The sequence below is a fragment of the Ylistrum balloti genome, unplaced genomic scaffold (assembly GCF_031769215.1).
Source record: "Ylistrum balloti isolate Yb309-2 unplaced genomic scaffold, AGI_CSIRO_Ybal_v1 Utg370280, whole genome shotgun sequence".
NCBI classification, from domain to species: Eukaryota; Metazoa; Mollusca; class Bivalvia; order Pectinida; family Pectinidae; genus Ylistrum; species Ylistrum balloti.
Window position 1 is genome coordinate 435,681 of NW_026782215.1, and position 15,344 is coordinate 451,024.

General features: G+C 33.8%; 1 protein-coding gene across 1 annotated transcript; it reads left to right on the forward strand.

The window, feature by feature from the left end:
• Positions 1 to 7,062: 7,062 nt before the first annotated feature.
• Positions 7,063 to 9,755, forward strand: LOC132552827 (PC-esterase domain-containing protein 1A-like). Its single transcript, XM_060217019.1, has 4 exons — positions 7,063 to 7,141; positions 7,442 to 7,521; positions 7,724 to 7,956; positions 8,669 to 9,755. The coding sequence occupies exons 1-4, from the start codon at positions 7,063 to 7,065 to the stop codon at positions 9,735 to 9,737; spliced, it is 1,461 nt and encodes a 486-aa protein (XP_060073002.1). The 3' UTR covers positions 9,738 to 9,755.
• The last annotated feature ends 5,589 nt before the right edge of the window (positions 9,756 to 15,344 follow it).

The following is a 15,344-nucleotide window of genomic DNA, read 5'->3' on the forward strand; positions in this document are numbered from 1 at the left end:
CCTAGAATATCTGTTAAAATAAATGATTTTAAAAGAGGGAAGGGGACTTGGAAATTGAATAATTCACTTTTACATGATTTAGGATATCTTGATGCTGTTAATAAGTGTATTGATTCTGTCAAAAAACAATATTGCTTACCGGTTTATGACATAAACAGTCTAGCAAACATTCCTAATTCTGAAATTCAGTTTACAATAAATGACCAGCTATTTTTAGAAGTGTTACTGTTGGAAATCCGTGGAAAAACTATCTCCTATGCTTCATACAAAAAAAATGCAAACCTTACAGGAAACAAATATTAAAAAAACAATTAATGACCTTGAAACTACAGATAATGTCAATATAGAAGAATGAAATGCCAAGAGGACTGAATTGGAAAAACTAAGGTCACATAAAATTAAAGGAAACATTATCAGATCAAGGGCAAAGTGGGTAGAAGAGGGCGGAAAACCATCTAGCTATTTCTTTGGTTCAGAAAATCGTAATTACACTTCTAAAATAATACCTAAGTTACTTTCTGATAATAATGAGTTACTAACACAACAAGAGGAGATATTAGGAGAGGTATATACATTTTACAAAGGTCTCTATGGAGGAGGGCACAATATAGATGAAATGGAAAATATTAACCTAAATGATTATATAAATTTCAATGATATACCTAAATTGACACAGTCTGAAGCAAATCACTTAGAAGGGGAGATAACTTATAAAGAAGCTGGGAATACTTTAAAACTAATGAAAAACATCAAAAGCCCTGGTTCGGACGGCTTCACAGCAGAATTTTTTAAATGTTTTTGGGGAAAATTAGGGGAATTCATTGTTAGATAAATTAATTTTGGATATTGTACAGGACAATTATCTATTACACAAAGACAAGGTTTAAGTACATGTATACCAAAGGCAGACAAACCCAGACACTTCATTAAAAATTGGAGACCTATATCTTTATTGAATGTAGTATATAAAATTGCTTCGGGTTCAATTGCCAATAGATTGAAAACTGCTCTTAGTAAATTAATTAATGACGATCAAACTGGCTTCCTTTCTGGTAGATACATGGGCATCAATACTAGACTAATATATGACATTATGAAATACAAAGAGGAGCATGATTTACCTGGCATGTTGCTCATGATCGATTTTGCAAAAGCGTTTGACTCAATATCTTGGTCATTCATTGAAAAAGTTCTGATTTTCTTTGGTTTTGGTAATAGTATAATTAATTGGTTTAACACGTTACACAAAAATACTCAATCAGCTGTAAATCAGGGGGGTAATCTTTCTTCTTTCTTCATTATCGAGAGGGGCTGCAGACAGGGGGACCCAATCGCACCATATCTATTTATACTTTGTGCAGAGATTTTGGCAATTAGAATTAGGAAAAATTTTAACATTAAGGGGATTGAAATTGAAAATTGTCCACTTCTATTATCACAATACGCAGATGATACTTCACTAATACTTGATGGATAAAAAAACTCGCTAAAAGAATCAATTAAAGAGCTAAATATATTTGCAAAGTTTTCAGGTTTAAAAGTAAATGTTGATAAGACCCAGGTTATATGGATTGGGAATAAAAAATTTAGTGATGACAGTTTTTTACCAGAATACATTTGGAGTGGGGTAGGAGAAAATTTACCTTATTAGGGATAGAATATAGTGTGAATCTCCACGAGATACCAAAACTTAATTTTGACAAAAAACTAATAAAACTAAAATCATTGCTAACTACATGGAAGAGAAGGTCATTGACTGCGATTGGAAAAATTAATATAATTAAGTCGCTACTTATATCACAGTTTACTCACCTTTTCATTTCTTTACCTAGTCCTGATAATGCCTTTTTTGCTAAACTTAATTCTATGTTTTTTTAATATCTATGGAATGGGGGACCTGATAAAATCAAAAGGGAGATAATTGTGCAGAATTATGTAATGTTTTAGCCTTTTGTAATTCCTTAAAGTTAACTTGGATAAGAAGACTTTTCCAAACCACGGCTAAATGGCAGTATATTGTGAAATCTTACATTAATATGGGTCTTTTTGCAAATTGTGGGAGCGAGTACATTGAGAGTTGTAGTAAGAATTGTAGAAATGATTTTTGGAAAGACGTTTTCAAAATATTTCATCTCTTTAATAGTAAATACTACAATAATATTCATCAAGAACAGATACTAAAAACACCTTTGTGGTACAATAAAGAGATAAAGATAGCTGGTTTATCATTGTTTTATAAGGAATTTTATAGCAAAAATATTTTTGTAATTAATGATTTAGTTAAAGACACAAACACTGGAGTTTTCTACTCAGTTGGTGAATTTATTCAAAAATATAATGTAAATACAAACTTCCTGAAATATCAGAGTCTTCTGTCCTCAGCGAAGAAATTTATTTCTTCCCATAATACACATTTTCCTTTACCCACACTATCTTATCCTTACATTCCTGCTAATTTAGATCCTTTTCTTAAAGACGGTAAAGGCTCAAAAATTTTCTATGAAGCATTAATTAAGTATAAACTGATTTCATCAGGAACCAGAAAATGGAATACATTATTTGAAGACATTGACAAACAAACATGGGAGAACTATTACAAGATGCCATTTAAAGTCACCACTAATACAAAACGTATGTGGTTCCAATACAGAGTTATTCAACACATTCTGACTACTAATGTTTTTTTGTTTAAAATCAGAACAGTTATCTCCCCTCTCCGTACATTCTGTAACTCAGAACCTGAAACTATTATCCATATAATGTGGGAATGTCAAGAAGTACAAAAACTATTGCAAAGCTTTGAATCATTGTTAAATATTCTTTATATTCCCTTTTCTTTTAACAAGAAATCTTTTCTTTTTGGAATTATTTTTGATAAATTCTTACCCAGCAACCGAGTTGATAATGAAATTATTTTATTAATAAAACATTATGTATACAAAACAAAATGTCTTCATAGCTCTTTAAGTCTAAATGCATTAATAAATATAATATGTGTGTATATGCAAGGGAGAATGAATAGTGATTGTGCATGAAACAGTTTATGTGTGTGTATGCATACAGTATATAGTTGTTTTTGATTGTTGTGTGTATGAGCTTGTATGTCTTGCTTGAGATATACAAACAATAGCTACTATAAGAGCTGTCATGTGTGCAAAGGTGTGTGTGGGCTTGCATGGATGAGCAATAGGCTGTTTCATTGTATATTCCCTCTCTGTATCAACTCATTGTATTGAATAAAATGATCAATTACAAAAAAAAGGTATGTGACGTCACAGATGGTTTGACGTTTTTATCGATGATGACGCACGCTTTTGTCCGCGTTGTGGCGAATTCACCTGCTATATCTACATTCTTCATATACTGCGGTTGCTGTATATTGTTTAACACTTTTTTCTGATTACTGTGTGTAACAAAATAGGGTTTAGCATAACACATCTGGATTTTCATATGGGATTGGTTTAAATAAGTTAGCTTAAACAATAGTTCGTTTAATGTTCAATAGTATATCAATAAAACACATATAGGTAGTTCACAGGGGTGTGGATAAGTACTAGCATATATACACTTAGGTTGGTGTAGTCTGGGCCCCGAGAATATTATCAGTGGGTGTACAGCTTCGGCCAGTTAATTAATTAGAGACTATTCCCACTTCCTCGATATTTAAACTTATGTAATTTACCGTTCGGAAGTGGCCACCTAGTGGTGGAGTAATTATTAGGGTCTATTTCAAGTAACAAATTAGCAGGAATCTCAACCTTGCACCTCAGTACAGGTGGCTATACTTCAACAATCGTATCATCTAGCAACGAGTGAAGTCCATATAAGGGGATAGCGGGACAGAATCGGTCAAGTTGAAATAAATAGAAGCTAGATTTTTGGGTATAAGGGAGAAGGGGTTTGGACACCCGATTGCACGGTCAGAGACAGCCTTGGGGGAGCCCACCAGATGGACAGTTCTGATACGAGACACAATGTGAAGTACTAGTATATGAACTCTATATGTTGATAAGATGTTGCTTTTGTACATGTAACATTATTGTTATTCAACATGTAATAAACATGGCTATTACAAACAAGTATGTTTGTTTACGCCTACTGTGTTACATGTGTTAATCAATATGATTTAGAAGCAGGAACCCAAGAGATATTATGTCAAATGTGATAATATCAATTCAACAGAATTAATGTGAAAGGAAAATCTCCCCTCTCGGGAGCGACAGGACATAGACGTATTGCACAAGGATTTGGCACAAATTCTCGACCAACGGTCTATATACATAGTCACTATAATACATGTATATGGACCGGAGGTCGGGAATTCGTGACCAATCCCTGTGACGCCTAGGGTATACATGTAGGCGTATTTGTCGTTTCATAAATTTATCATAGGCCATGATATTATCAATACGTTATAGATTGTAAGTATATTTTAATAACATGTAATACAGTGCTTTGTAAGACATCCCATCCTCAATACTCCAGGGGTTACGATCACTTTCACTCTCTGGAATATGTCATGGCAAAATTGAAGATTTCATGTTTGACACATTGTGGTCAAGACTAGTTTGATCATTTAATGTAATCAAATGAATCTCGAGGCCGAATAAAGGTATATTTTAAATTATGATGACTTGGGTGTCGTCTCTTGTAATCTTCAAAAGGAGTGTAACGGCCTGTGATTGGTCGGTTGCTTTCTTCTAAATTTAATCAAATTACTTCGGTTGTGCCTTCAGTTTTCCAGGGGTGTAGAGAACGAAAGTGATCGTAAACTTTGTAGTATCGACGATGCAGAAACTCCTGACGATTTAGGAGTCTTACTATTTCTTACCATTTCTACGGGGCGTGGTATTTTACGGAATAACCACATATTTCATACTAATCAGTTAAAGGCAGATGATTTAAAGTTACATTGTAGGTCGTCTAGACTTGTTACGGTTTATTATTTAAGAATCAACCGCTTGTAATTTGAATCATCTTTTATTTCAGTATCTTCGCCAAAGCTTCAGTGGTATGAATTTAACTTCCTTCTGGATAACATTGAAAAAATCGCGTATAGAAAAATTAGTAGACTGCACGGAAGTAGGTAAGTGTGCCTGGATACGCCTCGGGACTTGTGGACAAAAAGTTGTTTTGAACACGAGTATGTATATTTCGCTTTTGTTTGAAGTCCTTAGCACTCGAGTGCACCCTTAACAGTTTGAGTTCACATTCATATAATGACGTCACACTATCAAGGTCTACACTTGGTTAGATTTTGGTTGTCAGCTGTCAATTTTAAATATCAAACGTCAACGTCGTTTTGAAATAAAAAGTGTTCATTGTGTAAAACTCATGAAACCTTAAGACCGGACACTACTTCGGCCTGTGACGAGTTTGCTCCATCGACAACAACTGGTATCTACCGTAGAGCAAACTCTGTGGACGAGATGGCTATGGTTGACATTGTTGAAAAACCTTGGCAAAATCAATGATGAGCGCTTCCGTTTGAGGCCTCTTCTGGAGATTATCTGTGTACTTCGATTATTCAAAGACATTTTCTGTACATGTATGTAGCTTTGAAACATTGTGTGTAGTTGTAACACAAGTCATTATCTATTGCAATGCCCCCGCAAGGATTCGAACCCTAGTTGACTAGTGTTCCATAACACATTGCGCGCACGCTGCTGGTAAAGGCAGGATGCTAACAGATGATATGATTTTGCGAAATGTTTACTACAATACTACATATGTTTACATAATTAAACAATACACACATTTAGCTTTTAAATCAGTATCTTTTTTAATTAATCGCGTTTTGAATACATCAGTGATGTGATGGTATTATTTACAAGTTATTTTGTTTTCGTTCACCTGGAATGAAAAACAACAATGTATTGCTTCATTAATCTATTAATCATTTGAATTTGAAGGAATCGGCAGCTAAGAGAGAAGAAGAAATGTCTGAGGGGGGGGGGGGGGAGTGTTGAGGGGTTGTCAGTAAATGTGAGTACCGCACTTAAAAGTCACTTCCGAGTGAGTTTGGCTTGGCAGTCGGAGATACCGGATCGTGAAAGTTGTGGCTGAAACAGGTAACAGCGCTGAAAACTCATATTTGAATATCGGATAAACAGGAACCACGACCGTATACCTCCGCTAAACAATTATACCTTTTCATTGTTTTATACTTCATTATTTACTTATTTGAACACGATTCTCTCAAACCATTCGCGTCGGCTGGAATAACATCCTATCACATGCAGTGCACAAAGAGTTAAAAAGTGTTCCTTAGTTTGTGTTTCTCTGATAAAGTATATAAACTTGTAGACACAGTGAAAATCTGTCTTTATTATTAGGCACTCGTATAAGCTAATTTGGTTGTATTAGGAGCTTACTCACATTGTAGGTTTTAGTTGTGAACTTATTTGCCCGGATCATGATTATCTCCCTTGGACACGCTACAAGCTACTAAATATTTCCAGATATTGACCATCTGTCAGACTTAGAAGTCAGCGGTCAATGATAAATAGGCCTAACTGTTGCCAATGTACTTTTTTTCTGTCAGTTTGAGACTTCTGAGTAATCCATGAAGATTGTTTTTCAATCACTTTGATGATAATTTGATGGTTGTAATTATCATTAGACTTTGTCCATGCTTGGTCTGAAGCATTTTTTGGTGAAGATAATCAATTATATGTAATGAGTGGGTTTCGACCCCCTGGGATAGAGGGGTGGGCCTAATAGGTGAAATCAGAGACGTATATATACGTCTCTGGTAAAAAAAGAGTAAATTCTTTAAAATCCTACTCCTGGTTTGGCTGACCCCTAAGGACAGAGGATTTGAGTCTAGTAGGAAAATAAATATGTTTTGTGTCAAATAGTTGAATAGTTAGAAATTCCTTTAGTATTCCTGAAGCCAAGTAAAGCCAGGTGAGTGATACAAGCCTTTTTGTAGTTAAATGGGGTTTGCCCCCTGGTCTTATTACATGATAGATACAGTAATCTAGCATTGAGTGTCATTGCTTCACAAAAAAACATCATCTTGATAATTTTTCCAATAATTTTCAGAATTCTTGGATTTTCATGATGTCGGACATCTTTCAGAGTAAAGATGCTTATGCCATCCTGAAGAACAAGTTTGTCGTTATGATTGGGTCCTCAGGTTAGTGGAATATCATACGGTTGTTCACACAGAAAATTATCAATCTAAGTAACATGTTTTAATGTTTAATCCTTTTGTAACTACTATTTAATTTTATTTTTTTATAAACTTTCTCGATAATCTGATTGTTTCTTAAAACATAACCTTTAGCCGGTTATTTTATGAAGGTCACCATGGTAAAAAAATTCTTACCTTCCTTCCTGCAAAACTTGCAAATTGTTTTGAGATTTGACTTTCTTCACTGTTCTTAAAGTGTATATAATCATTTTTCATTATGGTTTTTTTTTCATTTCAATACAGTTCAAAGGTCAATCTACAAGGATTTAGTGTTGTTACTACAGAAAAACAGCTACCTTAATGATCGTCAACTTCGTGCAAAGGTATAATCTGAGAGAATTTCACTGCAATTGACATTATCTTATACATGTATATGTAACTTCTATGTCCAGAAATTTTATTATATAGCTTAAATATGTACATGACCTGTACATCAAAATTGTATTGAAGTCATCAGATTAATATTTCTTTGGGAAACTTTTTAATGCTTTATTTCCTTCTAATAATGAATATATTTTGTTGCAGGGTGAAATGAATTTTGCTGCAGACCAGTTACTACTGGGGGGTAAGAAAGGCGGGATGAACAATGGCATTCACTATCGTGAAGTACGCCAATATAAAACTGACTACCACTTAGTACGATTTTACTTTGTCACTCGCTGTTTTAACAACTATGTCAATTCTATATTTACTGAACTGAAGGAAGAGCCACGGCCTGATGTGGTGATCGTCAACTCGTGCCTATGGGACATTTCCAGGTGAGCCCCTTTCTGTTATTTTTATGCCTCTGCCGTTTTATGGTGGGGACATCTAGTGTTACCCACACCTATCAGTCATTTCCTCTTCTGAATCATTGTCATAGCTTGGTAACCCTTCAACAGATTCATATTTACCCAATAGCAACAAGTAATTTTTTACCTCTTGTGTAATTCAGGTGGTTGCTGATTGATTTAAAGGGTCAAATGTCATATTTAACAGCTTCTGTTAGTTCATCAAAGAAAGATGCTAACTTAAATGCATTGTAATGTGCAGGATATGTAATAGCTAAGATATTTTCTTGTAACATCTGTTTAATCATTTTAGGATTCATCACTGATGCTAAAGACCTGAATTTTGAAACCTAGAAAGTTTACTTTATAAAACTAGAATAATGCTTTGTTGAGTCTGTTTTTTAATCAGATCTGGGGTTGCTTAAAAGAGAATTCCATCGTTAATATCAGAATGAGATTTATCAAAAATAAAACTTCAAAGTTGAAAATCTGGATTTAAAAAGGGGTTATCTTAAAGTCCATTTTATCTTGTCCTTGTACTTTGATATATCACATTCTAACAACAATAGTAAACAATCCTAAACGGAATTCTTTTCGAAAGAATTGTAGTATTTGTGTGTTCAGTTATAGATTTTCACTATTTTTTAATATTTTAATAGGTAGACTGAAATGAAAGTGAATTATAGTATCTCTTGTTCAGGTATGGTGATAACTACGTGAGTGCCTACAAGGCAAATCTTGAGAAACTATGCATCTGCATGAAGGACTGTTTGACAGAGAAATGTTTGTGTCTGTGGAACACCACTTTGCCTGTGTCAAGAAATGCCAAGGGTGGCTTTATTGTTCCTGAGGTAGAACATATGATGAACTCTCTACAACTGGAGATATTGGAAGCCAACTTTGTCGCGCGTCAGATTGTAGCCTCTCATGGTCTTGATGTGATTGATTTACACCACTTTCTGCGATACCACTTACACCGTCGGGCAGAGGATGGGATTCATTGGGATATGACAGCCCATCGTAGAATCACCAATTTGCTTCTGTCCCATATTACAGAGGCTTTGGGTGAAAAGTTTCCCAATCAAACAGAAAACAATAAGGTTACTCATTCTCATACAGTCTGTCGGAAGCAATATTACAGAAACTGCAGTAATCAAAACCTGATTGGAGATGGGAGTCCTCTCAATTTCGGAATACAGTTACATAACACAAAAGTTGTACCTGACCTTCTGAGGGGTCATCCTCAAGATATGCATATGTCTGTTGCTCCTTCAGCGCAAGGTATTGCAGAACAGATTAACTTCAGACAATTTCAATATGAAAGCATGAAAAGTATTGAAGAGCGGTATGGTGGACCCATTAGGAAAACTGACTATGGTTGTATCCAACATAGCGATTATATTATGAACTATGAGCAAAAACTCTCTGACAGCAATTTTCCACTGAGAATTTCTGAGATGAACAAACTCAACTTTGCAGAAGACGAGCAAGAGAATTGCTTCAACTTCCAGGATAATCATCTTTCTGATCAAGAACAAATGGCCAGTGGTGTTCATTTCAAAACTAACAGTTTAAATTTGTGTGAAAATATTGAATCATATGATTGGCAGCCTTATGTTGGACAAAACTATCGTCCACCCAGACATCAGATGATTCTTCAGAGGCACATGTATCGCAGCGCCCCCTATCACCAGAGAAAAAGATGTCATCCGCAGGCAATGGCAGGATTAAGAGGAGGTTGGGTTCCAAATATTCGCTTTTTCCGTTAGTTGTTGGAAGAATTCATACTTGCGGTAGATTTGGTTAATTGTTGAATAAGAACCCTCAATATTACAGGAAATGTTGTACAACACTTCATTATGGATTGGTTCTTACATTACTCAGGTTCTTGGAGTGATGATTAATGTACTTGTGTTTTAACTTGGTACAGATCATTCATACTCCTATGTTTTCTTTTTGAAATGAATAATATATTCATTAGTTTCTATGGTCACTGTTTGGTACTCATATGTTTCCATGGATACTTATGCATGTTTTAATGACTACTGATTAATAAGTGTGATCAGTTCTTTAGTCTTGATAAGATCTTTGGTTGGGTTTTTTTTTTTTTTTTTTTTTGATCTTTCTTTTTTTAGATCACCTGTGACAAAGTCTCATGGTGACCTGTTGCGATCCCCTATAGTCGGGAGTCATGCATTGTGCATTGTACAATGTAAACTTTTAACATTTTTGACACCAAAAGTGTAAATTATATGGTCCCCAACCCCTTGAGGGCCTGAGGAGCAGGACCAAAAAGGGTCAGATTGATTGAAACTTCAAAAATCTTCTTCTCAAATCCCAGGTATGATGGAATCAATACCCTTCATGGATGAGAAAGCGTCCAGATGTTTTGTCAAAATTCTGAATTTCATGACCGTAGGGTCATGTATTTCTCTCTGCAGTTTGGGGGTAGAATTTACTTTAGTATATATAGGAATGTTTTTAACATAATTAGTTTATATTCTATTCAAGATAGTTTAAACTTAGAATTATCAGGTTAAGGTGACAATGAGATGCACATACTGACCTCAGCACACCCTCATAGACCGATGGTCAGGACAGAAAATGGGTCAAAGTGACTGAAATTTCAAAGATGTTTTATTGTTCTTGGATGGAAGAGTTTATATAGAAAAATTCAATTTTTGAGTGTCATTTCTTTTCATTCAAACTTGGATAGCCTTAGCATAGGACAGCAGTTAATGTTATACACAGTTTAGATTTGAATTATGTGAAGGCACTTGGGCCTCTTTTTTTTATTGAGAGGGAAAAGAGCTAGTTCAAATGATTTCCACCACTATGATGTCATTAGGTACTGGTCAGTATGATGTCAGAAGGCACTGGTCAGTATGTATTTGTATATTCTGTTCATATACTGATTTTTTGTGATTGTCTGATTAATTCATGGTTTGTTTACAAGGTAATGCTTTTGACTGTCCTGAATTAATTATGCTGATTATTGCTATGGATACTGATGGAACAATTATTTTCTACATTGCTTATCATGCTTAATTATGTGTAGTCATGCTTTTTGTAATGTCGTGAATATTCTCAATTTGAAGTGATGTTTATTAGTTTGTATGGGTGCTTACAATTTTTCAAGGTTTCTGAGGATACTGATATTAGTCATGTTATATGGATATTCATAAATATTTATTTTTGCTATGAATGCAGATGAATATTATAACATTTTCTATGATGAAAATCTTTCATGTCTTTTATCAGTGATTTGATGAATATGAGATTAATTGCAGTTTCGATAATTTAGGTAATGTTCACATGACTTAGGGTGAAAATTATCCTGTTTTATCACAAACAAGCCTTGAAAGATAACAAGATATATCAAAGATTAACTTATTTAAGGTCCGAGAAATAGAATGTGTAACTTGCATGCTTACAGGACTACAATAATTATGACTGGAGTATGGCTAATTGTGTGAATATTTATATAAAGATGCTTTTGAGGGAATTGATTATACAAGTTGTTTGCTATTGATAATCTGTTAAAATTATTATGTATTGAATGTGTTCACTGACATATTGATCAGGTGTAAATAAAATCTTGAAATAATATTTTCTTGATCAGAATAATTTACAATATAGTTACTGATGACCAAATGCAACCAACATATTAATGACTGTACTGCAATGAAATACATGTAGGTATTGACCTTTATTAAAAAATTCAATCTTTCAAACATTTGGCCTTTTGTTACATTTCTAACTTAAGATCACTGAAATAAGTTTGTAATTTAATGCTCGGTCAGTAGTTATATTGTTGAGACAAAGTTTCAAGTTCTGTTTATTACTGATCTGATATAATCAGTTAACTGATCATTTAACTTTATCTGATGGAATGCTCAACTTTAATTTTTCATAATCGAGCATTGGTACCTGTATATTTTCTTGTGTTTATACTATGCATAATAAAGATGCTGATTATCATTAATATTCATTCTTGTGCAAATTTTAGATATATGAAGTTAAAATTATAAAAAAAGAAAGTATTACTCTTCAAGTCAGGATGATCTAAAGCCATCCTGTTTTGCTTTCCATTCAAATTACTTTTACCAATAACCAAAAAGGCCCAGGATGCTGATATTTTGCCTGTAGCATGATGAGATGAATGGCTACCAAGTTTGTTGAAATGAATGTCCTTGACCTAATTTCAATTTCACAGGGATCAAATATGTTTTAAAAAATGCTTTAATAACTGCTTCTCATTAACCAAAAGGCCCAGGGTGCTAATATTGAACCTGTAGCCTGATGGGACAAAGAACTACAAATCTCATTAAAGTGAATGACCTTGACTTATTTTCAAGGTCATAGGGTCAAATATGTAAAAATCTTTAAACCATTTCTTGACAGTAACCAAAAGGCACTGGTTGCTGATGTTGGGCCTGTATGATGCTGGTCACAGGGGCCAAATTTGTTAGAATATTTAAAGAACTTCTCAATAAACAAAAGGCCCAGGGTGCCAATAATGGGCCTGTATTATGAAGATGCCCGAGAGACAAGGTCCAAAGGGTCAAAATGAATGAAATTTCAGAAATCTTTAACTTAACACCTAGATATTGTTGAATCAAATGTTCTTTATGGAAAATTGGGAATTTCATGGCCCCAAGGTCTCACATTTCCCCTGTGGGGAGGGGGTAAAATTTACTGTTGCATACATAGGAAAAATTTGTTAAATTTCCATTGTAAATATTTTAAACTTTGTTAGAATTACAAGCAAAGGATGATGGCTTGGTGGTATGCCCATATTGATCCTGTCTGACCCACAGGGGCTAATGGGCGGGACTTAAATTTACTCGGATTTCAAAATCTTCTTCTCAACGCCCAGTTATGGTAGAAAATGCTCTTCATGGTTGGAAGCTTTTTAAGGTGCTTACCAAAGTTATGAATTTCAAAGCTCCAGGGTCTCGCATTTCCTGGTGAGTAGGGGGGTAAATTTTACTAAAGTTATTATAAGAAAAATAGATTTCTGCGCCCAATTTTTAGATTTCCACTGGAAATATTTCAACCTTTGTTATGAATTATGAGTAAAGGATAAAAGTTTGAAGGTATGCACATGTTGATCCTGACAGACCTCCAGGTGCTGATAGGTGGGGCCAAATTTGTTTAAATTGACTTCTGTTATAAAAACCTTCTTCTCAACACCTATATATGGTAGAATCAAATTCTCTTCATGAATGGAAGCATCTTAAGGCGTGTCACATTTCTTCCTGGGGATGAGGTTATCTATAATATACTTTTTATAGAAAACTTGCATTTTTATTGATCCATTTTAAATTTTTTTTTTACTATGTTCATTTATGAGATATGTTTACAAAAGTGGTAGAAACACATCCACCATGGATGAGGTGAATTAATAAATTAACATGACGTACCCATATATCTTGGGTTCATTTCAATAGGTGTATATTGAAGTCATTCTTGGGTCTTCAATGCCTTTACCATTTACACTATTAAAAGCCTGGCACTGCCTGATATACCCAAAATATTCTGTGCAGTGCTAGAGGCTTACTCCTTCCAATTAACTCTGTATATATTATTTGCATCAAATTTCAACAATATCTAAATGTTTATTTCTGTCAAAATATAGACCAATCACACCTTTAATTTCTAGATACCATCAATGACTGCACAATATATTTCATTTCAACAGAAAATGAGTTGACGAATCCTTTCTTGCGAGTGTACACATGCGAAATTATCACCAGAATTCATAGAGAATACTTGATTTAAAAGGCTAATATAAGAAAATATTGTGTGCTGTTTGATATCTAAATCTTACTACACAATTTCTCATTTTCTTTTTCCCAAATGCTGTATTAAATGTTAGTGGCATGGAAAAAAACTATGGGCAGAAGACAAACCAGAATGCATGTCTGAAGGCTAGACAAATAGTTATTTCTGTTGGCTGGCAAAGCAAATATATCGAACATTTAACTGTCAATTAAATATAGAGTATTGATTTTCACCATAACCATCAAATAGCAATTCAATCTAAGAGGAGATATAGCAGTGCTTCTATCATTTCCAACAGTTAAGGTAATTCTATTTTTAAAAAATGTTACACATATTATGCATCCAATCTAAAGTTAAGGAAAAGGTAACGAACTTTGGTACTTTTAGCTAAAGGAAGACGTAAATCTAACATTTCTTCCAAGAGATTAGTTCTAAAAAACAAGATTAAAAACATCCAGAACACATTTTTATTAAAATGAAAGAAAAGTACAGATATATAAACAATAAAGTACTAGTTATTTCAGCCCAACTCGCTCCTTGTTTACGCCAAGGGTTTCAGAGTCATCGACCTTCATCAATGTTGTTTAACCGTGTCTATAATCAGTGTCGTGTATTCTTGCCTTCATGTCTTCAGATCTTATTAATACTCGCATACAGTGAAACTCTTTGCATATGGAGATACATCCCAGAATAGTCAATCATATACTTTTAACGATAAAACATCAACAGTACATGATCATGAGGGGAAGGGAGAGAAATCTAGTAAATGCAGCACTGAAGTGATAAAGTTGGAATTCAATCGCGTAATACTGAAAACATTGTTTCTGTTGGTTTCACCAAAAGCTTGTAGCTACAAGGTTGATCAATGTGATTTCCATAAACATACAAATTAAACTATTATTTCTTCATAAGTATTGATTTCAAGGTATCTGTTTTGACAATGGCTTTTTTTTTTTTTTTGAGAATTCGTAACAAATAAAATACATACTCTAAAAATAATATTTTACTGCAGATTCTGAGAATTATCCAATTTGGCTTATTGCTTAGAGCCATCACCAAAACCTATTTGTCAAAATGTAAGAATATTAATAATAATAATAAAAATGAGAATATTTCGATGTAGGTATAAGCAGAACAAAACTCAAAACATACATCTAAAAACATAATTAAAATAGATGTTGTATCATAACAGTTAATATCAAAATTTACAGAGAAATCTATCTCTTCCTAATTTGTTAAGTCATACAATTATGTCTCCAAAAGTCAATATACTGCACTCATTGTTTACACCAAAACTGTTTGGAAACAAGTTTACAAAACCTATATGAGTGACTTATGAACAATGTTATTGATAAAAGTTATAAAAATATATAAATTTATTGTCATCTAATGATCAAACAAAAAAGTTCTAACTGTAAAGAAAAGTCACTGGAATGGAAAATTTAAAAATACTTAATTAAAGCACTAGATAACACTACCAGTTATTTACCAACACATCACCATTTTACACTACACCTCAAAATATCTGACGATACACATCAATGTATCATAACAGAAAGCCATGTGTCAATACAACACATCCATTTCAA

Bases quoted from the DNA above. Each gene is read 5' to 3' on its own strand.
- LOC132552827 (XM_060217019.1), top strand. From the start codon at position 7,063: ATGATGTCGGACATCTTTCAGAGTAAAGATGCTTATGCCATCCTGAAG. The intron at 7,142-7,441 runs GTTAGTGGAATA...ATTTCAATACAG, and splicing joins CGTTATGATTGGGTCCTCAG to TTCAAAGGTCAATCTACAAG. The intron at 7,957-8,668 runs GTGAGCCCCTTT...TCTCTTGTTCAG, and splicing joins TGCCTATGGGACATTTCCAG to GTATGGTGATAACTACGTGA.